At 35.0% G+C, this 22,646-nt stretch overlaps 7 protein-coding genes and 1 non-coding gene across 8 annotated transcripts; 6 read left to right on the top strand and 2 right to left on the bottom strand.

Annotated features, from left to right (window-relative positions):
- Window positions 1-95: 95 nt before the first annotated feature.
- LOC103831809 (kunitz trypsin inhibitor 4-like) lies at window positions 96-2,420 on the top strand. Its single transcript, XM_033275887.1, has one exon. It carries the CDS (start codon window positions 1,107-1,109, stop codon window positions 1,734-1,736), a length of 630 nt encoding a protein of 209 aa, XP_033131778.1. The 5' UTR covers window positions 96-1,106; the 3' UTR covers window positions 1,737-2,420.
- Window positions 2,421-3,040: 620 nt separating this feature from the next.
- On the top strand, window positions 3,041-5,814 carry LOC103831808 (kunitz trypsin inhibitor 4). The gene has a single exon (XM_009107732.3). It carries the CDS (start codon window positions 4,983-4,985, stop codon window positions 5,673-5,675), a length of 693 nt encoding a protein of 230 aa, XP_009105980.2. The 5' UTR covers window positions 3,041-4,982; the 3' UTR covers window positions 5,676-5,814.
- LOC117127040 lies at window positions 3,317-3,419 on the bottom strand. The gene has a single exon (XR_004449798.1). It is a non-coding gene; the product is annotated as a U6 spliceosomal RNA (small nuclear RNA).
- Window positions 5,815-7,061: 1,247 nt separating the features above from the next.
- Window positions 7,062-7,968, top strand: LOC103831807 (kunitz trypsin inhibitor 4). Its single transcript, XM_009107730.3, has one exon. It carries the CDS (start codon window positions 7,152-7,154, stop codon window positions 7,848-7,850), a length of 699 nt encoding a protein of 232 aa, XP_009105978.1. The 5' UTR covers window positions 7,062-7,151; the 3' UTR covers window positions 7,851-7,968.
- Window positions 7,969-8,289: 321 nt separating this feature from the next.
- On the top strand, window positions 8,290-9,841 carry LOC103831806 (GDP-L-fucose synthase 1). The gene is made up of 2 exons (XM_009107729.3): window positions 8,290-8,524; window positions 8,680-9,841. Exons 1-2 carry the CDS (start codon window positions 8,503-8,505, stop codon window positions 9,624-9,626), a joined length of 969 nt encoding a protein of 322 aa, XP_009105977.2. The 5' UTR covers window positions 8,290-8,502; the 3' UTR covers window positions 9,627-9,841.
- Window positions 9,842-10,231: 390 nt separating this feature from the next.
- On the top strand, window positions 10,232-12,824 carry LOC103831805. Its single transcript, XM_009107727.3, has 4 exons — window positions 10,232-10,961; window positions 11,042-11,266; window positions 11,809-12,159; window positions 12,228-12,824. Exons 1-4 carry the CDS (start codon window positions 10,479-10,481, stop codon window positions 12,690-12,692), a joined length of 1,524 nt encoding a protein of 507 aa, XP_009105975.1. The 5' UTR covers window positions 10,232-10,478; the 3' UTR covers window positions 12,693-12,824.
- Window positions 12,825-12,986: 162 nt separating this feature from the next.
- On the top strand, window positions 12,987-14,510 carry LOC103831803 (nascent polypeptide-associated complex subunit beta). Its single transcript, XM_009107725.2, has 6 exons — window positions 12,987-13,142; window positions 13,501-13,568; window positions 13,659-13,807; window positions 13,892-13,948; window positions 14,033-14,071; window positions 14,152-14,510. The coding sequence occupies exons 2-6, from the start codon at window positions 13,501-13,503 to the stop codon at window positions 14,337-14,339; spliced, it is 501 nt and encodes a 166-aa protein (XP_009105973.1). The 5' UTR covers window positions 12,987-13,142; the 3' UTR covers window positions 14,340-14,510.
- Window positions 14,511-14,572: 62 nt separating this feature from the next.
- Window positions 14,573-20,025, bottom strand: LOC103831804 (organic cation/carnitine transporter 1). The gene is made up of 2 exons (XM_009107726.3): window positions 16,296-20,025; window positions 14,573-15,863 (listed from the first exon to the last, which is right to left on the bottom strand). The coding sequence occupies exons 1-2, from the start codon at window positions 16,738-16,740 to the stop codon at window positions 14,695-14,697; spliced, it is 1,614 nt and encodes a 537-aa protein (XP_009105974.1). The 5' UTR covers window positions 16,741-20,025; the 3' UTR covers window positions 14,573-14,694.
- Between the last annotated feature and the right edge of the window lie 2,621 nt (window positions 20,026-22,646).

The following is a 22,646-nucleotide window of genomic DNA, read 5'->3' as shown; positions in this document are numbered from 1 at the left end:
TGTACGTGTAGAAATGTAGACGAACAAAAAGAATGGCACAAAATGATAAAATGGAAGAAGAGAAACGAATTTTTCATACCTGTTTCATTTTAATTACTCCTCTCTAACAGCGTAACTGGTGTTGGCACGTCAGATGTTACCAGTTCTGTGATTTCCTGGAATGTGTTAATATATGCTAAAATATGTAAGTACTATCTATAAATTTCACGTTGGTCTCTTAATATAGTCTGAAAAAAGTCCAATCTTATGAAATAGATTATATATGTTCATGAAAACTCGGTTATATAATTGGTTATTTAAATTAAACTGCATCATTAAGATCATAGTTTAAGACTAAAGTGATCTTGAACACTATTTTTATATATTAACATTTTTAAAGCGTTAAATCTGTGAACTAGTTCGGTCAACAAGATTATATAGGCAAATCACCATTAAATAAATATAAGCTCGCGGAGCACATATCCATTTTATTAGTGAAGTTGACCCAAATAGAAAAGACAAAAAACAATGCGAAAGGTGCTTAAAAAAGTGGAATCTATGTTTTAGAATTTGTTGTATTTAGTAATAACTTAACGCTTTTAAAAATTCCCACTTGAACAATTACCTCATTAAGTAATCACACGAGTGAAAACACGAGGTCAACAATTACTATTATTATAAGCATATGCTTTGGTACCTTTCCTCTTTAAACGACGTGCGCTCATCTCGAAAACATGTGTGAAAACTATTGACGATTAACCGAGAAGATTAACAGAAGTTACAAAACAAAAGGGGAGCTTTTTGTTGTTCTTTTTCTTTCATAACGTTTAAATAAAAACATAAAACCAAAGCTATAATGAACATATATAATCTTATAAGTTAGCCAACGGTCGGTCCATTGCCAAGCTAAAGCTCCATCTCCCCATAAGAAATAAAACAAACAAATTAAAGAAACGTAGAAGGAAAGTGGAGTAAAAAGATAGGCATCTTTTTCAGATGTCAATGTAGTACTTGCTTGATTATAAAGTTAACGATTTAAAATCTATAGCAGCTATATGTGCATGTATCATGTATACACATCCGTGTATAAATACGGATCACATGAACTCGCATGAACTCAAAAAGGGATGAACCCTTTGTTTTACTTCCTTCTTGGCTTAACCGCTATTTTGGCAGCGACCGCAAACGCTGGCGGACCAGTTCTCGACACTGATGGTGATTTCATACTCGACGGCGGCAGTTATTACGTTCTCCCCATCTTCTCCGGTGGCGGTTTAACTCTCACCCCCCGTGGTGGCAACCAATGTCCCCTCCATATCGGACAAGAATATTCAGATGTCAATAAGGGTATTCCTGTAAAATTCTCAAACTGTAGATCTAAATTTGGATTCGTTCTCGAGTCAGTTAACCTCAACATCGAGATGGATGTCAAAGCTACGATATGTTTTCAGTCAACCTATTGGTGGGTCGATGAGTGCGACATGGCCATTAAGAAGTTCTTCATAATGTCTGGTCCTAAGCCAAAACCTGGAGAAGATTCATCGAAGAGTTTCTTCCAGATCAAGAAAACTAAATATTTTCATAACGGCTACACCATTGCGTTTTGTCCAAACGATAACGATTGCATCGATGTTGGGATATTTGTGGATGAATATGGCGTTTGGCGTTTGGCTTTAAGCCCTACGCCATTCCCGGTTATGTTCGTGAAAGCTATTGGAACAGAGACTTCGTCCAAGACTATGTATGAGAGAAATTAAACTAAAGACTACAAAATTAAGTAGATATGCAAATACAAAATTAAGTAGATATATTTGTGATCACTTTTTTGTTTTGTTCATCAATCATTATATATGGAATAAAACATTTTTCATCTGTTTCGTTTTTCTCTAGTCCTCTCTTTAAACTAAAGATTCACATAACTTGGAAATTAACCAGAAAAGATGCATTATCAAACCATTGCACCACAAAACTTCTACAGAAGATTGGTTTATCTTTATACATGATCGAGTGAAATTGCTGAATATTTTGAAAATGAAACTATACCAAAATGTTTATAATAAACTCTACTATCCGTTCTACAAATTTCAGTATATATATAGTTCAAACAAAAATAATTCAGTATATACAGAGAGAAATAAAAGGCAACACAATGATAATCCTCTGTATTACTGGCGAGTAATACGTATGTATGATAGAATGTACGTGTTTAATTTTAGACGAACAAAGAAGCGACCAACTATCCATAGAAATGATAATGGATTTCTCATTTTTTTAAATCACACGAGAAGTGAGCAGATAATAAATTATGTACAATAGTATTATCCTTTATCTGCGCACATCTCCAAAATATAATTTAGCCATATCGCGAGATCCAAAACCATTTCAATAAGTTTAATAAAGCTTTATGTTAAAGAAAGAGCTTACATTGCATAATAAAGCTTTATGCTAAACATGCCATGTGCAGACCACGAAACAAAGCATTGACTATCGATCGGTATATGTATTATACGATTCGATAGATATCAACAGGTCTAGATAGCTACGTTATTATTTACTAATTAATACTAAATAGAACTCGTGAATCACATACCCATTTTATTAGTAAAAGTTAGACCATTAAAGAAAAAGACAAATAAACAATTATCGAATCGTGCTTGGAAAGTGGAGTTTATACTAGATCATCTTCTCGACGTTTTCTAACGTGTTTAAATTTAAGAGAATTTGAATAAAATATTTTATAAAAAAAAAAGAGAATTGAATAAAATAATGAGCAATTGTCAATAATAACAACTTTTGAAGTTTATGTCTCAAAAATGACACTAGAAGGAGAAAGTCACGAAAATGACATTCATTAAAGGGCTAAAATATCTCTAATACCCTTGGTTTAAAATTAAATAAACAAACAAAAATAAATAAAATAAAAATAAAAAAGTGAAAAAGAATTTTTTTTTATAGTTTCAGATTATATGTTTTCAGATTCGAAATTTTTATAATTTTTTTTTGAAATTTTGTTTTTCGAAATTTTTTTTATTTTTTTTTTCAAATTTTCTTTTTATAATTTAAAAATACTTTTTGAAACTGTTTTTAAAATTTTTATTTTTTATTTTAGTATTTATTTTTTATAAATTTTAAACTCTAATTCTAAAATCCCACCCTTTAACTCTAAACCCTAAAGTTTGGATTAATTAACTCAAAGGGTATAAATGTATATTTACCTATTTAATGAAACCTATTTTTGTGACTTTGAGCCTTGAGTGCTATTTTGAGAACAAAAACTTGGTTTTATGCTATCCTAATCTTTTTCTCTAGAATAATTAAAGACCACTTTTTTTACAACGGAAATTTGGATCATTTCTCAATTTGCGTGGCAAATCCTTGCACAAAGGCCATACTACTATTCTCTATATCATTCTAATTTTATTGGATGTCTCCGAAGGGACAATAACTAAATATCATTTTTACAAAATATTTCTGACAACAATATTATTAAAATTGAAGCATAACTAGACTTAGCTTTGATGTACCGTGTGACAATACCAAATTAAATTTTTATATTAACACTCTATAATATATCAGATAACAACTTAATTAGTCATCTAATACAACTAAAAAATAAAAAATATTTCTAAAATAAAATAACTATAAAGCTAATCGTTGCTCAAAAAGAAAAGCTAATCATACAATTTCTTAAGATTACAATCTAATAAAATCGTAGTGTATCATTTGAAAAAAATACAAACATACAGTCTTTTAAAATATTAGAATTTAATAATTATCTAAATGATTAAATAATTTTTAATTTTATTAAATAATTCTTAACCAACTTTACTAAGTAACAGTTTTTAGTTTTTGTTCTTTAAATAGCTTCCTAAGCTAACAAACTTAGGTTTTATTAAAGGGGTAAATGACAATTATATTCTTATTTATAATTTTTTCTTAAATATTTTTAAAAATTTAAAATAAAAATATTAAAAACTGAATAATAAAAAATGATTTTTAAAAAAAAAATTATTGATAAATAGAAGACTTTTATGAATGTGTATAATGTTTTACTGAACTTTTACAAAGAAACATTAGGAATGCCACATAAACATGTAACTAGACTCCTTAAATGTATTTTTATGTATATTTATAAAAATCTTCATAAATGTGTGTGACATATTCTTGAATTTAACTTATATCTATATTTAGGAAAACATATTGAATATATAACATCATCTTTATTATTATTCTTTTAATTTTTCAATCCTAATTAATCAAAAAACCAGAATAGAACTAGAACCGAATGGAATACGCAATTAGTTCGGATGTTAGCTGGTTCTCAACTGTGTTATTCAATCGAACCCGCAGAACCCAAAATAACCGAACCAAAATCAAACTGAATTTTTTAAATGTTTGAACGGATCCTAAACCTCTAAAACCTATGAATCCAAGAGCCAAAATAACTGAATCGGATTCGAACCCGAAAACCGTACGTCCATCGCTAACTAAAATTATGTATTTAGTAAGATGTTAATAAAATTAATCACACGAAGAGTATATGAAAACGCGATGAGGCCAAAAATGACTTAGATATTATAAGCTGGTGTCTTACCTTATTAATTAACATTGTTGTTATCCTTATCTTGTAAAGACGTGCGCTTATATCACAAGAATCGAAAAACATGTGTGGAAACTATCAACGTTAACCAAACATTTAATCAGGAAGCTCAGTTTCGAACCAAACCAAACTGAACCAAGAAAATTAACAGAAGCTACAGCACTAAACATTTAGGTGCTCCTTGTTTGAAGACGGTTAAATCAAAAACCAGAGGTATAGTGAACAACTGAACATACATAATCATATACGTTAACCAACAGTCCAAGATCAGGATAAACCATATGTAAATAATCAAACAAATTAAATAAGCGTGTAAGGAGGAGAGTGGAGGAAACATGAATATTAAAAAAGATAGGCATCTTACTCAAATCCCAGTGTACCTCCGTGTATAAATACCGATCACATGAATTCACATTTTCTGCATCCAGTAACACTCAAATCTTATCATACACAAACTAAAAAAAGGATGAATCCTGTGTTTTACTTCCTTCTTGCCCTAACCGCTGTTTTGGCCGCGACTGCAAACGCCGCCGGACCAATTTTCGACACTGATGGTGATGTCATATTCGGCGGCAGCAGTTACTACGTTCTCCCCGCTATCTGGGGCCCTACAGGTGGCGGCCTGACTCTCTCCTCCCTTGATGACAAGCAATGTCCTCTTTATATCCAGAAGGAAGATTCAGAGGTCGAAAGGGGTATTCCCGTAAAATTCTCAAACTGGAAGCCTAGAGTTGGATTCGTTCCCGAATCAGAGAACCTCAACATCGAGATGGATGTTGCAGCTACGATCTGCGTCCAGTCAACTTACTGGTGGGTTGCTCCGTCTCACTTGCCCATTATGACTTTTTTCATAGCGGCTGGCCCTAAGCCTGGAGAAGATTCTTCAAGGAGTTTCTTCCAGATCAAGAAAACTGGTGGATTTCATAATGGCTACAAAATTACGTTTTGTTCTGGAGATGGGGGTTGCGACGATGTTGGGATAGCTAGGGACGCAAATGGCGTTGGGCGTTTGGCTGTAGGATCTGAGCCATTCCCGTTTGTGTTCAGGAAAGCTGGTGAGACAGAGACTTCGCCCAAGACGATGTCTATTATCTGAGAGAAATCAAAGACTATACAATATCAAGAAGATAAGAGTTTTAACCTACTACTAATAATAAAACTCTTGTCTGTGTTCACTGTTTTCTTTTTTCATCAATCATCATATATGGAATAAAACATCTTTCCTTTGTTTCTTTTTTCAGTTCTCTCTCTAGTTTAAGATTCACATAACTTGGAAATTAAACAGAAACATGTTTCTTTTCCAATAACCACACATCAAAATAGATTATATAACACCACTGCACCACACAACTTTTACAGACGACGATCGGTTCATGCATATGTATATGATCGAGAGAAATTGCTGAAAACATATTTGGAAATTAAACTAATTGTATTATCATTTATTTTCATCTCCAAAATATTAAGTCACGTTGGGAGCTCAAGAACCTGTCAATAAGTTTAATAAAGCTTTTATCTATAAGGAACTTACATTGCATATAATAAATATATGCCTGAGAAAACACCCAAACATACCATGTACGGACCACGAATCAAGTATTGACGATTAATCAAAAAATTTATGAGGGCACACTCACTTACTGGTGGATTGATTAAAGCATCATTAAGCATTTCGATCCCATCCCTAATACGAACGACGAGTTCTTAAAAAAAATTAAAGAAAGAAATGATAATCTAAATATTAAAAAGGTTCTCAAAACTATGAGTACCTATGCAATAAAATTTTCTCAAATTTATAATTTTAAACTAGAAAAATTTAATTATAAATATATAGTATTATTACGTTCATCTATATAAATTGGATAACTAAGTTTTTAAAATAAATTTAGAACGTTTCCGATAAACAAAGAAGTCAAATGATTCAATTTAATTAACATATTTAAGCGATGATAATAGAAACTAAGAATGTTACAATAAGGATAACTGCAAATTTGAAATAAATATTGAAAAAGGAGAATATTCTACTGGGTTTCTAAAAAGGCCAATTTAATATATGTATTTTTCTATTTGTCTACTATTTTCGCTTAGAGAAAGACAAACAGATGACAACTATGGATTATAATCAAAGTTCCAATTACATGTTCATTTTGGTTGGTTTGGTCAAACTGAGCTGCAATAGACACTAAAAAGAACATAAACAAATCTCGTCTGCGCCCTTTGCCACTTGTATTGTAAAAAAGGTAACATAAAACGAAGTAAAATGTTGACAAAAGAAAGAGTAAAATAATCAAATGAATGCTTTAATCTTTTAAAAAGTTTTTTGGAATCAGTTCTCATTCTTTTGAAAGATAAACTCGAAAGAAAAATATGAAATATTAAAAACAAGAGAAAAACAATCGAGCTTGACAAAAATAGATAATAAAGAAATTAAAGAAACTAGCGCAGAATATAGGAAGATATGATCGTCTTCTCAAGTATCATATAAATATTGAGTTTATAGTTCACAAGCTAATATATAAGCCTCCACTAGACATTAAAGCCGCCTCATCCAGTCACCACTGGATATACTTGTATGTTTATAAATAAACTGCAATCAACTCATATTTTCTTCATCCACCAAGCACCTAGATCATCGCAAGAAATACTAAAAAATACAAACACCATGAGTCCTACGTTTTACTTCGTTCTTGCCTTAACCGCAGTCTTAGCCACAAGCACAAATGGCGCGGTTCTTGACATCGACGGTGACTTTATGTTCCGCGACAGTTACTATGTTCTCCCCGTAATCCGCGGCCAAGGCGGTGGCTTGTCTCTACGCGGCCGCGGTGGTAAGCCATGTCCTTTTGATATCGTGCAAGAATCATCCGAGGTCGATCAAGGTATTCCCGTAAAATTCTCAAACTGGAAGATCAAAGTTGCTTTCGTTCCCGAATCAATGAACCTTAACATCCAGACGGTCGTTAGAGCCACGATCTGCATCCAGTCAACATATTGGCAAGTCGGTGAGTTCGACGAGGAGAGGAAGAAGTACTTCGTGACGGCTGGTCCACAAGACTCAGGGAAGAGTTTCTTCCAGATTCAGAAATCTGGAGATGATGCTTACAAGTTTGTGGTCTGTCCTCCCGCTCTTGAGACTGGCTGTCCTAGATGCAGAAATGTAGGAATATTCGTGGATGAAATCGGCGTTAGGCGTTTGGCTTTGACCTCTGAGCCATTCTTGGTTGTGTTCAAGAAAGCCGACGTTACCGAAATTTCGTCCAAGACTATGTGAGACTTGTGTGGGAGGACAAGACTCGATCGATGTTTGCTTTGACTTATAATAAAACCTCTATGTGCATTGTTTTCCTTTGAAGATTACATATTGAATAAAATATCTCTTATCTGTTTTCTTTTCCCAATTAGCTTAACATTTACCTGAACACGGTAGAGATTTTTTTGTTAAATGTTAATCGCTATCATGAAACTCACAGAATAATTCGCTATGATGCTGACAAAATGAAATAAAATTATAATCACCATGATGCTTAGAAAATAAAATAAAAATTATAAATCGCTATGACGCCAAAATCAATTAGCCTGATCCAAATCAGTTTTTGACTGTTATAAGCGGACTTGTGGTCAACGATTGGTAGGTAAGAATAATACTACCGTGCATGGGAGTTTCCACGTATAATAAATGCGAACTGGAAATATTCGGTTCAAATAGATGGGCCTGTTATGGGCCGATATGATTAGGATCCGTCCATACTGAAACGAAACGCCTCATACTACGTTACCTTGGTAGAGAAAGTCAACTGCTTCAGATCTCCAGAAATTCAATTTCCTAAAATATAATAAAAACTTAACTGCTGACCAAACTCGTCTCACGATCTCTCAGATTTTTCCACAACCTTTCGTCTCTTTGAACTTTTCACGACTCGAAAATGGCGGAAACGATCGGCTCAGGTACGTCCCTTTTCCTCTCTATCTGAATCGAATCATTAGTCTATCAACATTTGTATGGAATCTACAACGGAATATTCTGAAACTAAAAAAAAAATATGTCGCCGATTTTGACATTGATATAGATCGAACCTGTGACCTTTTCGCTTATATCGCAGAGATGTCTGACAAATCCGCCAAAATCTTCGTCGCTGGCCACCGCGGCCTAGTCGGATCCGCCATCGTCCGCAAGCTCCATCAACTAGGCTACACAAACCTCCTCCTCCGAACGCACGCCGAGCTCGATCTCACCCGCCAAGCCGACGTCGAATCCTTCTTCGCACAAGAGAAGCCAGTCCACGTCATCCTCGCCGCAGCCAAGGTCGGCGGGATCCACGCCAACAACACCTACCCCGCAGACTTCATCGCCGTCAATCTCCAGATCCAAACCAACGTGATCCACTCCGCTTACCTCCACGGCGTCAAGAAGCTCCTCTTCCTCGGATCCTCCTGCATCTACCCCAAGTTCGCTCCCCAGCCCATCCCCGAATCGGCTCTCTTAACCGGCCCGCTCGAACCGACCAACGAGTGGTACGCGATCGCGAAGATCGCGGGGATCAAGACCTGCCAGGCGTATAGGATACAATACAAATGGGACGCGATCTCGGGGATGCCGACGAATCTGTACGGACCTAACGATAATTTTCACCCTCAGAACTCGCACGTGTTGCCTGCGCTTATGAGGAGGTTTCACGAGGCGAAAGTGAGTGGAGCTGAGGAGGTTGTGGTGTGGGGGAGTGGGAGTCCGTTGAGGGAGTTTTTGCACGTGGATGATTTGGCTGACGCGTGTGTGTTCTTGTTGGAGAGGTACAGTGGGTTGGAGCATGTGAATATAGGGAGTGGGCAAGAGGTGACGATTAAGGAGTTGGCTGAGTTGGTTAAAGAGGTTGTTGGGTTTGAAGGGAAGCTTGGGTGGGATAGTACGAAGCCTGATGGGACGCCGAGGAAGCTGATGGATAGCTCGAAGCTTGCGGCTTTGGGGTGGACGCCGAAGGTTTCTTTGAGAGATGGGCTTCGCCAGACTTATGAGTGGTATTTGGAGAATGTTTGTGCAGCCAGTAAGTGATGTACATGACTCACAGGTCAATCGGCTTTGTCACTACAAGGTGATTTATCTATCTTTGAGGTTTAAGAGTTGCTTCTTTTTTTTTTTTTAATCTACATTGGGTTGTTTTCTTGTACCTGAGGAATTACATTATACTCATGTTTGATGCAACATAACTCCATGAACAAGATATGCTGTATTATTTTGTTTTCTTTTATAAAAGTATTTGGAAAGCATTGTTTTTGTGAGAAGTTATAACAAACAAAAACTATGATGAAGGATTATATAATACCAGATTCGTGTAGTGGAAAGATCACGAAAAATAAATGTAACTAATATGAAAGCATTTGAAGTTTTGAAACTAAAATGAATATCAAAACACCAGGGAATATCTCTCACTTTGCCATGAACACTTTTACTGAACTGGAGACCCTAGCTGAAAAACTTGAATCAGTACTCAACCCAATATGTGTATGATGGTATTTTGGAAATCCGGGTATAATTCAAATCAGATTTGAATCTGAATTGATATACGAAAATTTTGAAAACTAAGAAAAAATAGTATCTAAAATAAATACTTAATTTCATGATATAAAATATATGAATTCGAAGTATTAACAACAAAATCTGAAATAAGTTTGGATTCAAAATGATAACCATATAGTGAATCATAAATCGACCCAATGGGCTGAACAAGGCCCAATGGGCTGAATAAAAGCCTTGTACTAATAGCGTCAACAAAACGCACCGCGAATCCATGCCAAAAAAGGGTCGGCTTCGTCTCCGTCTCTCTCTTTCTTTCCTTAGCTCTCACTCACTTCTCAACTTCAGACACGAAAAAACTCAATTCAAAATAAATTAAAAATCAAAAAAATGCCTTCTCCTCCGGCGCCAGAGGCGGTAGTCAGCCACCGCTTCGCCGCCTTCCTCATCTGGCAATCGATCCCATCAACAGCCATCTTCCTCTTCTTCAACCTCTTCCTCTTCTCCGCCACTTCCCTCGCCTCCTTCCTCCTCACCTTCCTCGTCTTCCACGCCTCAAACCTCATCTTCTCCATCTCCCTCGCGCTCCTCTCCTCCCTGACTTCCGATTCCCCTCTCTCCCCTCTCCAATTCGCCCTCGGCCTCCTCCGCCGCCTCTCCGATCCGGACTTCCGCCGCCGCGCTCGCGTCTCTTTACGAATCGCGCTCTTCGTCTCCGCCACGGGGTTCGCCGGGTTCTGCTCCGCCGCTGTGTTCTGCTTGGAGACGGGAGTCGTTGGGAGAGTAGGGTTTAGAGGGTTTGTCACTGGCTTGCTCTACGCGGTCCTCTTCGTGGTTAAGCAGCGATGGCTGTTAGAGTTCCCAATCATTCAGGTTTTGTGATTATTTATTCATCGATTTGTTTGTTGTTGTCTTCTGCTGATTCTTTACTTTGTGTTTTTGATTTCGAACAGCGTCCACCGTTCTACAGCTTCAAGATTGGTCTCCCTTCGGCGTTAACGCAAGCTTTGAAGCTGTCGGGTGTGCTTTATGTACTGTCGACGGTAATGCTGTTGTTTCTGCTAGACTGGTCTGGTGGGCTTGTGTCGGTTTCGAGGTTCTTGGGTGAGCAGGTTATTTCTTATGCTGGGAGTTTCTGTTTGATCCTCTCTTGGGAAGTGACTCACCATATTCATCAGGTTTGTGATTCATCTACTTTCACTTGTCTTTGTTGTTTTGCGTATTTGCTTTGCTTAGTGATGTAATATAGAGATCCTTGTAACGTTTTAGTGAACTTAGTCTAGGTAATATGTAGATTGCAGAAGAGTTAGGACCTCAATGTTACTCAAGTGTTGCAAAACACCACTGTGAAGAATCTGAAAACCAGTTGCAAGTTAGCTGTTTTGGAGTTAGTGTTTAAGCTTTCATTTCAAATACACTTGCTGCCTCTACTATTGTGTCTATAGATGTGTATGATCAAACTAATAAAAATTTAATATCAGTATGCATAGAACCATGCCTTTTGTATGTACTCACTACTTTCAACATTGTGATTTGTGAGGCAGGCAAGAATATTACTCATCAGATTGTTTACTTGTCCTGAATTAGCTTTTATTATTCATTGCCTAGTGCATTGACATTTTGAATGACTTTCTCTGAGAAAGGAAACCATAAATGTTAGCCACGCTTCCAGATCTTACATACAAAAAGAGGCTTGTTGTGATTGACATTTTTTTTCCAGGTTCTGCACACAAAACGCTTTGGTTTTGCTCCTCCAAAAGGATCTGCAGCAGCAGAAACAAATCCAAGCGAGCCTCTTCTCGCTGCTTTAGAAGGGAGTCCTCCAGGTTCGCTCGAGCAGTATCTCGCGTACCTTGACCTCTACATGGTGTCTCAGAACAATGTCGACACCTGGCGTCGCGCTGCTTTCTTCGCGGAGTCCAGCGAGACTTACAAAAGAGTCATCACTCTATGCTTGAAGCCTTTAGAAGAGCTTGCCTCCAAGTTAGCTGCTGGGATAGACCACACCTTTGCTGAAATAGGTGAATCATACATCGATCCTAAATTTGGCGAATCACTCAAGTCATTCCAGGTAAAAACACAATTCACTTTTTTGTATCTGAAACGCAAAACTTATCGCTCTCTATCTGGTACATGCAGCTATATGCATGGTGTGCTCAAACAGCCGCATCCCTCACTTCAATCTCACACAAGGAAGACAGTCTCGGAGTAGCACAGCTCTCCGGAGCAAACGCCGACGTCGTCTCAACGCTCCTCTCTCTTTTGCTAGCTGTTGAAACGTTCATGGGGAAGAAGAACAATCTGCAATCACCGCAGCAGCTCTTGGGACCCGCTAGCATCAAATGGGCGACCTCTAGCATGGTGAGAAAAGATGTTAAGCCGATCAAGAAGAGAAGTGGGGCGCTGTACTCTTACGCGTACGCAGTCTCGGATGTTTTGAGGGTATCGATGTACCAGATTGTTTCCACGTTCCGCGATGAGATGGTCAGCAGCGACAGAACCGAGATTCTTGGTAGGGATTGGATCGGAAGCAAGAAACCGGTTTTTGGAACGAGCGAGATGTTGTTGCAGAAGCTTAAGCTCTTCCTAGAGTTCCAAGCTTAAATGGAGAAAAAGATTTAAGAGAAAGAACAAACGAGATGTTGTGATCAAAATGTGTTTGTTACTTTAGAAAGGACTTGTAACGCGATCTCTCATATATTATTTTTGGCAAAAGTTTTGGGACTATTCATATAATCTTCTCGTTAGAGTGATCTACATGATTACCTAAGAATCAAAACCTTATTCTGCCTAACTCCAAATGTGCTTACTGTTGTTCTTGTAGTGACGGAAGAAAAAAAAATTTGAATGTGAAATGGGCCATAGGTTTAGGCCCATGGCCCATATCGAGCGGTACGGAGATTAGCTAGGCATTGCATTTACTAAAAAGGGCGAAACCCTCCACCGCCGCTTTGAATTCTCTCTCTCTCTCACTCACTCACTCACTCACTCTTTCTTATCTTATTATTCTTATACCCTTCGTCGGAGGAAGAACCCTAGAAATCGAATAACAAGGTAAGCTTCACTTCAGTAATCTAAGCTTTCTGATTTAGCTGAAGTGGTCAAGATCAGTTTCATTTTTTTCTTTTCTAGATTCATTTGGTTTTCTTTATTGATTCGTGTTACTCTCTGTGTCATTGATTTATTGTCTTTCCGACAGGTTAAATAAATGTTAAAAGTACTGTCTGATAATATCAAGGAATGTATAGTAAAGACGCAACCTTTGTTCCTCTTGCTGCTTTGTTTCCTAATCATAGTGTGTTCCATATATCTAATTGATTAGACAATGATGACATGATTAGTTATTGTCTTCTTTGATACATTTGTGGGATTAAAGGTTTCACCTTTGTGTGTGTGTGTTTTGATACAACAGATGAATAGGGAGAAGTTGATGAAGATGGCTAACACTGTCCGCACTGGCGGCAAAGGAACAGTAAGAAGGTATGTATATCTAACTCTCTTTTACTTTCAGTTCAGCATTAGACAATGTTTATGTCCGCTAAACTTATTTGTGTTTTATGTCATTTTCAGAAAGAAGAAGGCTGTTCACAAGACAAACACGACCGATGACAAGAAGCTCCAGAGCACTCTTAAGAGAGTTGGAGTCAACTCCATTCCCGGTATTGAGGAAGTTAACATCTTTAAAGATGATGTTGTCATTCAGTTCATTAACCCTAAAGGTAAAAAAATCTCCAATCTTTTTTTCGTTTTTTTAAATTATAAATCTCTTCACTTGGGTTAATATTTTTATGTTGTTATTACAGTTCAAGCCTCTATTGCTGCTAACACATGGGCTGTGAGCGGTACACCACAGACCAAAAGTAAGTGTTTTTGTATCCACATTGTTGACATACTCTTTCTCTGTTTTTGCATATTCTAATCTCAAAATCTGAATTTTCTTGTAGAACTGCAAGACATACTTCCTCAGATTATCAGCCAACTTGGTATGCACGCTACTCTCCAAGTCCTTTTCCTAACTAATGATCCTTTGTATTAAACCAATATCTTACTCTGATTATTTCAGGGACTGATAACTTGGAGAACCTGAAGAAGCTAGCAGAGCAATTCCAGAAACAAACACCAGGTGGAGCTGATATTCCAGCAACTATCCAAGAAGAGGATGATGACGATGTTCCAGAGCTTGTAGGTGGAGAGACTTTCGAGACTCCAGCTACTGAAGAAGCTGCTCAGCCCAAAGCTACTGCTTCTTAAGAGAGCTTACCAGTTCTTCGCTCCACCGTTTTTGAGCACCTTTCAGATTCTTGTTTTCTCTAAATCTTTTTTTTTTTTGCGAACAGAAAGACGTGTTTTTGTTATCACTTGTCCAGACACCAATGTTCCTTTTTATTAAGGTTAGATCGTTTTTTTTTTGCTTTACCATCAGATGAGTTGTGTTCTGTCTTTTCAATCAGTTCTTGCAACGTAGCCTTACTGATTCTTGGTTCTGATTAATTTAGACTAACATTTCATCAACGTTGCATTACAATGCGCTGGTAAATCGAAAAGATTTTACATTTTTCCCATTTATTAGACATAAAAACATCATATAAGACCAGCACTAAAATGATCAAGTGTGTTCTGTTCTGTTCTCCATCTCTTCTGCTTTCTCCTGCTGCCTTAGCGTTTCATACAACGGAGCGTTACGCGTCTCTCTTAGCCACAGGCTAACCACACCGCTCAACACAGACGCAACGCCGAACACAATAAACGACATCATCGCACTCTCCCTTCCCAACGCAACTAGCAACGGAGCCGCAGACGCTCCCAACATAAACGCTTGACGCAGAAGCGAAACCGCAAAGTTCCTCACGTTCGTCGGGAACAGCTCCACCGCATAGACATATAGAACATCGTAAGCCGTCGAGGACGCCATGAAACCAACCGCCTCAACCGCAAGCTGCAGCCATTTGGCTACAGGCATGGCCTTGGTCACACGCTGGAGCGAGAGAATCGCGCAGAGCAAGCACGAGATTCCAGCTAGGTACGATGAGTTTGAGAACAGTGGACGACGGTTCATGACACCGAGGAGGAAACTTCCTATGAAAACCGCAGGAAACTCCATCATAGCGTTCACCGCGACGGTTAAGTAGAGATTGAAGTTGAGATTCTCAGCGTTTAGTTGAATCCCATAGTAAACAAAACCACTTCCAAATCCAGCCATCATAACCATCACAATCCTCTTCACGGCCCACTTCGTTTTCCAAAAGTTCTCCGAGGACGAGGTTTGATCATCTCGTCCTTGAATCGGATCGACCAAGCTAAGCTCAGCTGGGAGCTGCTTCCCGTTGAGCCTCGCGAGTTTCTTCAAGACCACCATCGCTTCTTTGTTACGTCCTTTGACGAGAAGCCATCGAGGAGACTCGTAAGCAAAAGGCAAGAGAAAGAGAGCGTAACCAAGTGGTAAAACGGATATGATTCTGTATAGGTTTCTCCATGACTTTCTCTCCAAGTAACCCATGAGGGGCAGAGATAGAAACCCTAACGTGAAGAAGAAGAAACCGTATTGGCCTACTTGTCCACGCCATTTTTTGCCGACGACCTCGGTGGCTAGCACGATGCAGCAAGATCCGATGCCTGATCTGAAGAACCCGTTGGCGAAACGCAAGAACGCGTAAACCCAAATGTTTGGGGCAAAGGAGATGGCCAAAGCGGTGACGAAGGTTAGTAGACAAGAGAGAAATAGTGTCTTTTTCCGACCAAACCATGAATCTGCAAGATATCCATAAACTCCAGAACCTGTCGGAGAAAACAAAAGCCAACATGAGAATTACTTAAAGAGTAGTGTTATAAACTGATTTAATATTTTTGGACCACATAAACCGACCGAACTGAATTCAATCATTGGACGCAACTGTTTTTTACTACTTGGTACCACACCTGGAAATATATTTATGGTTAACTTTTCACGTATTCTAACGGGTTAATCAACAGAAAATTAGAATTAAAATAAATAATTTTAGAAAACTAAAAATTAAAATGGAAGGTAAGAAAGTGTTTTAATTGGTTGGTAGATTTACAAAAACAAATATGGCGGTTTTATCCTTAATTATATGAAAAGTTATTCTAAAACTGAGTAAAATCTGAACCCAACTGAACCAAACCAAAGGGATGGTAAGACTCTCCAAACTGTAAAATACAGAATTTTAGAAACCGGGTTAAGAGCCATACCGAAAAGAGAACCGATGAAGAAAAGAGTAGATGGAAGAGCAACAAGAAACTTATGTTGACATATAAGATCCCATTCAGAAACAATAGTGTCGCTCTTTCCTCCGACCCATTCCCACTCGCTGGTACTCATTCCACACATCAAAGAGCCCTCCACGATGGCTCCAGTTGCGAGAAGCCTTGCAGCAGGCTGAGCGTCGGAGAAAATAGAGACAAGAGTGGTCTGAGCATCAAAGGTCCAAGCAATAGAGACCAAGAGAGCATGCATGATCTGAGCAAACCCAAGTGCTCCTATATGTTGCTCGATCACCTCATCAACTGTGAGTGCATACCCATTGTTGGATTGCTGTTGACTTGTTGCTTCTCCTTTCTCGGATGCTGATGAATCATTTGATATGTTTGATAGTGTCTCCGCAAGCTTGGGAGCTTCTTGTTCAGAAGGTTTCATATTTTTATGTTGTTTCAGGTGTAAAATAATCTTGTTTTTAATTTCTTGTTTTGTTGGTTTGATATGTTTTAAGTAAGCGACCGTTTATATACACATGGTCGACCAGCGTTTTGTATCTTATTCATCACTCTCGAATAAACAATCAAATAAAAAGCAATTGTGGGTAATGAGTCATGATATTTTTCTTATATAGCTCAGTTAACTTTTTCTTAAATTGTGTGTCTATATTATCAGTTGCGTCTGATTGGCAAATTCATTAGCTTGAGCATATAATTAAAAATTGAAAGAAAAAATATTTAAACCTGTTAACATAATTTATTATTACTCTATTACAAACTATAAAAAATCGTTATATCAACTAATTTACAACGAATAATCTTACCATTATATAAAGATTCACGCTAAACAGTTTTTCTGACAGCTGAACATTAATCTAAATAGATGATAACAAACCATATTCTGTAAGATTTGAACCTCAGATTTAATGTAAAATATTTAGTGAACTCTTAGTCCACTGGACCAATAAGACATCTACAAATTATTAGAACTTGTTATTGAAATATTAACGTTTATAGGGGTGTATGTAACTCTTTACCAAAACATTAACTAAAAAAAGGTGTGTAAACCTCTCTTCTTTTGTAATGCTCTTCCATCTTTTTGTCCACAAATGTAACTCATTTTTCTTTTTTGAAACAAACGTAACTCTTTTGTACCCACTAATATATAAAGTATTGAAAAATAAATATAACAAACGTCGACAAAAGTTACGGTTAGAATATAAATGAGGCATGAAGAGAAGGAAAAGAACGTATGATGCGTAAAGAGAACACATGGCCAAAACTACTGAATTAACTCTTTGATGTGTCAACAATGCATGTGGGTTCCAAAACTCATCAAACGTTTGTTTGATCGCGCTTTCAAAGTGTTCGGTTTAATTAGTTGTAGGTACTGGCCGAATAATACATGAAAAAATGAGTTTGAATTTCGGAAGAAACTCTCTTTGTATAAGAAAACGTATTCATCCGTAAGTAGTTGAACGTTACGTATCGGTATGCCATAAGATATATACACTGCTTACGATATAATATTATGTGGTTGATGTACACTTGATCTCTTTACCAAAAAGAAAGTGAATAGTGTAAAGAGAAATTTAAACCAATCATGAAATAGTTTGAATTAAATAGATATGTATAACTATATTTTTATTTTGTTACAAATTATGAGGATCATTAATCGACGATTCTAAAATAAAAAAATTCTATAATATTTTGAGGATTCATACATGACACACAAAATTATTTTATGAAGATGTATCACAGTTCTACTTACATAAAAATACCATATATTATTATTTTGATAAATCTACATAAATAATACTAAATTGTATTTTGTGATTCGAACTCTAAATCTTTAACCACATTAGTGAAAAATTAATCAAAACAGTAAACTAAAATAGTTATATATAAATACAGTATAAAAATCAAATTAACTGATAATTCAGATTAGAAAAAACTTTTATTTCAAACAACCAAATCTAACCTCTAATTAAAAAGGAACTTACTTATGAGAAACGCAGACCTCTTTTTCTTGATAATAAAATGTAAACTTTCATCACTTAATTTTATTTTGGTTTGCACAATTAATGGAAGACTGAACTTACTCAAGTTTTCCGTTTAGATTATTGGGTACTACAAAACTAAAAAGGGTGGTGCGCAATTGGATCATTAAACATTAGTATATTAATCATGATTAAAGAAGATTAGTATATTAAATAGGTGCGATCATCCGGAGAGGCCATGAAGAAAGTGGGTTAAATAGTAGGATTAAGACATTACGTGGGGGTTGAGAGGTCTATCAGGATGTAGAAACCTTTGTATATTTTTGTATATTTGATGTACATAACGTTCTTTCTTAGCTCCTACCTAGCTATTTTCTAGAATGTGAATATATAATTCTTCTCTTGTAACCTAGGTTCATATTCTCATTAGCTTTCCCGAACTATATATCAAATACAACCCAAAATTCATAAATGTTGTCTTCTGTGATATATTGGTATAAATAGTTATCCCTACAGAAAGAAAAGTCGGCGTGTTCACTAAACTAAGTTATATATGTATTATACTCTTTTGTGAAGAAGAACAATTCCGCTATGTTGCGCATTTTCTGCTTGATTAAAATTATTAATGGACTAGGGTCATGATTACGAGTAGCACCATAATCATAACTAGCCTCAGTTAGGTTAATCGCATATAACACGTCTTTCGTGTTAAAACTAGAAAACACGTCTTTCGTCTGATACCATGACACATATAATGTTTTCTCACACATGAAATCTCCATACTAACTCGCACTTACTATATATTTGGCTCCACCTAGGAAAACAACTTGTTATTGTTCATGAACTTGCCTTAAGTATTGATTATTTGTGCTGATGGCGTTAGCCAAAATTATATGATACATATTTCAATTTTTTTGTTATTGTAATTTAATCATGAGGATGAAAATGTTAGGACTTAAAACACTTGTAATTACGTCTAGTATTATCGTCTATGTGTAATCATCCACAAACTTTTCTTGATTAAGATATATTTTTGAGGAGGAATATTCGTAATTTAAAGCACCTTTTTCATGTGTTTTTCTCGTATCTGATGATAAATTACGTAAGATTTTGTTATATGTTTACATATATCATCGACAGTTATATGAGAATCAAAATGTTATCTCTATGGCATATTCTACATTCTATGTGATTGCATTGGTATCTCTATAGTTTCCAATGTCTTTTATATATATACTTAACTTTTATTATAAAAATAAAGTGTTAGTTAAGACTATCAAAGTGTAAAGAAAATTACTGAGATCATGAAAAAAGACAAGTAACTAAATGGGGGAATAGTTATAGTGTAATATTATATATGGCCTGGTCGTCGAAGCACTAGCTAGAAGTACTCATGCCAATCAGAATTCATACAAACTGTATGAGCAAGTCAGATTTGAAATCCAACTAATATATAATGAAGTCCAGATAATTCATGGCTATGTGTATCCGAGTGTTATTAACCAAACGTAAAATATCACATTATGTTGCAAAGTGACATAAGAAAGAAGATTGTCTGGTCCACTTTGCATTAACCTGATGAAAGAAGCATAAAATCGAGGAAGACCGAAAACACTATCACTAGTGGAATAACTAGTAATGACACGACATAAATGCGATATCCCTTTTATATTAAAGAATCATTGTAATAAATGCATTCACACTATAATATACACGTGGCAGCCTCACAATAATTTGATAATAAATATGTTAACGCGTTCACACTATATTCATAAATGTGTTCACACTATATACTTTTTTATTTTTTTTTAATATAAAACTTATGTGCATGGTTCAAATAAAACTTTGGATTTTTCGGTTCGAATCAAAACAAATAACAAATCAAAAGCTAAACTATATATATATATATATATTATTTTTATTGTTTACGGATAAAGTTGGGCAAAATATTTATAAGTTTTGATTCAATTCGTTATCCGTTTTGATTTGAACAAAAAAATATGGACATCGTAACTATACGAAGCAAATCAACTACTAAAATACAATTAAAAAAAACAAATCACAAATACCAATATTTTTAGAAACGGATATCAAATTTGATCTGTTATATGCATATATATACATATATGTACAGAATTATATATATATATATGTTATATATATTATAGTTTATATAAGTTTTACAATATTTTTATGGATTAAATTTATTATATTAGGTATTAAAATTTAAAAGTTAAATAATATTTTATTTTTGTAATAAAATGTTATTATTAAAATTTTCAATTATTTTTTAAATTTTATTTTATTTACGGATCAAATCAGATATTCTTTAAAATTCTAAATCATTTCGGATATCAGAGTCAAAGCCTTTTTAATTTTTAATTAATTTTAATTTTATCTTTCATGTATTATTTAGAACAAAAATGTTATTTAATACTAATTAACAATATATTTATATATTTATCATTTATTTTTATATACTTTTACATACATATACATGTGCACCTTGATGTGAACACTGTATAAGTATTTACCACTAGTGAAGTATCAATTTTTTTTGGAAGTTGAAACATTTTTTTTCTTAATGTTTCTTTCACTACCGACCAAATTATAGTAAAATGATTTGTCTAAATAATTTTTTTTCTTGAACTATTATCCATTTACAAACTATGAAACCATTGGTTCAACATGACGATTATCTAAAATTTATAACATGAAAATAAATAAATAATAATAATTTTTGGATTTTATCGAAAAAACTAAAAAACAAACGTTCTAACAGAATAAACCAAAATAAATATTAATTTAAAATAATGGTTATATTTTAGGAGATTAAAAACAAAAAAATAACTTAAAACCGAACCGATATCCAGATTAAATAGATTTGTTTTTTGTTTATTAAAAATAACAAAACTAATAATCACATTCCGCGCAAGGCGCGGGTTATTACCTAGGATACTACTAAACCAATTACCAAATCATCATCCAACCCATTTTCGTTTTGTCTTCTTTACATTAATAAAAATTACGAATACGTATCTGATCAATTATTAGTGGATGACGAGTTGTGGGAACATTGCAAATGCTTCTTTAAAGTTAGGCATTCTCATATCTATAAATAAATGAACACCATCTCTTCTCTTGGTTCACAATCTCTTAACTTATAATACTATAAACAAAATTTATAAATCTAGTTTAAGAAAACTTAAAAAGCGTTTGACAACTGTAATCCAGATTCCAAAGATTAAAGGTGTCGACGCCATTTAATCCGTTGAATTCAACTTATGCAGCACAATTGAATTTTTAGCGACCAAAAAATAATATGTATACGTAATATATAAACTTATAAAATAAATAAAACCATTGAATCATCAAAACTACTACCACCAAAACTCACAGAGAGGAAAGCGTAAAAAGACTACCGAGAAAACTTAGACATTTCTTAATTTTATTTTATGAAGAGTAAACTTAATTATAAGACATAATATATAATTTCAAAAATAAATTGGTTAATTTTAGGAAAAAATTGAAGAAATACATTTATATGAGATTTAAATTTGAAAACTACACCATTACTTTTTTTTTTTGAAAAATAGACTTTTGTATATGTAAATTTACTAAATGATCCTATCTGAATAATTAATATTGTTGTCAAAAAATTTTTAACACCTATAATTTATTTAGTATTTAAATTAACAGGTTTAACAAGAATATTATCTACAAAATATTATCGAAGAAAAAGAAAACAAGCGTACTCTTATCCGTAATTTTTTATTCTTCAGTTTTGTAAAGCATTTTCTCTTTCTTTTTAGTTTAGATTTTCCTCTTCTTCTCATTCATCACAGATTTGTCAACTGTTCATTAATGTTCTTAAGTATAATTTGATTTCTTAAACTCATCATAACAAATCTGAGTAGTCATTTAAAACTTAATTGATAGAGACCTGTAGCAAGAATGAATATGTTTGTATAAGATATTCATTGATATGTTCGAATCCAGAATTTTCTTTTAATGGGTGCACAATGATTAATACTAACAAACATAGTGTTAAAAATTCAGAATCGTGGAGCATCGAACCCACATCCCTTGAAAGTTGTGGGTGCAACATAGCCATATAAGCCAATTCTGAGTACCCATATAAACTATACTATTCAACATGAAGTTTAAATTTGTCTACATAGATAATGTATAAAACATGAAGTTGTATTGTTGTAACTTGATGTCACAAAGTATTAAATGCAAACAATATTGATCTAAATTAATATCAAAATTATTAAAAGGGAAGTAAATCAGTATAGCTTTATGAATATCTCGTAATTGCTTTGAATATTAATTTGTTAGACATAAC

The sequence above is a fragment of the Brassica rapa genome, chromosome A07, assembly GCF_000309985.2.
Source record: "Brassica rapa cultivar Chiifu-401-42 chromosome A07, CAAS_Brap_v3.01, whole genome shotgun sequence".
Taxonomy (NCBI): Eukaryota; Viridiplantae; Streptophyta; class Magnoliopsida; order Brassicales; family Brassicaceae; genus Brassica; species Brassica rapa.
This window is presented reverse-complemented; position numbering and strand designations above follow the sequence as displayed.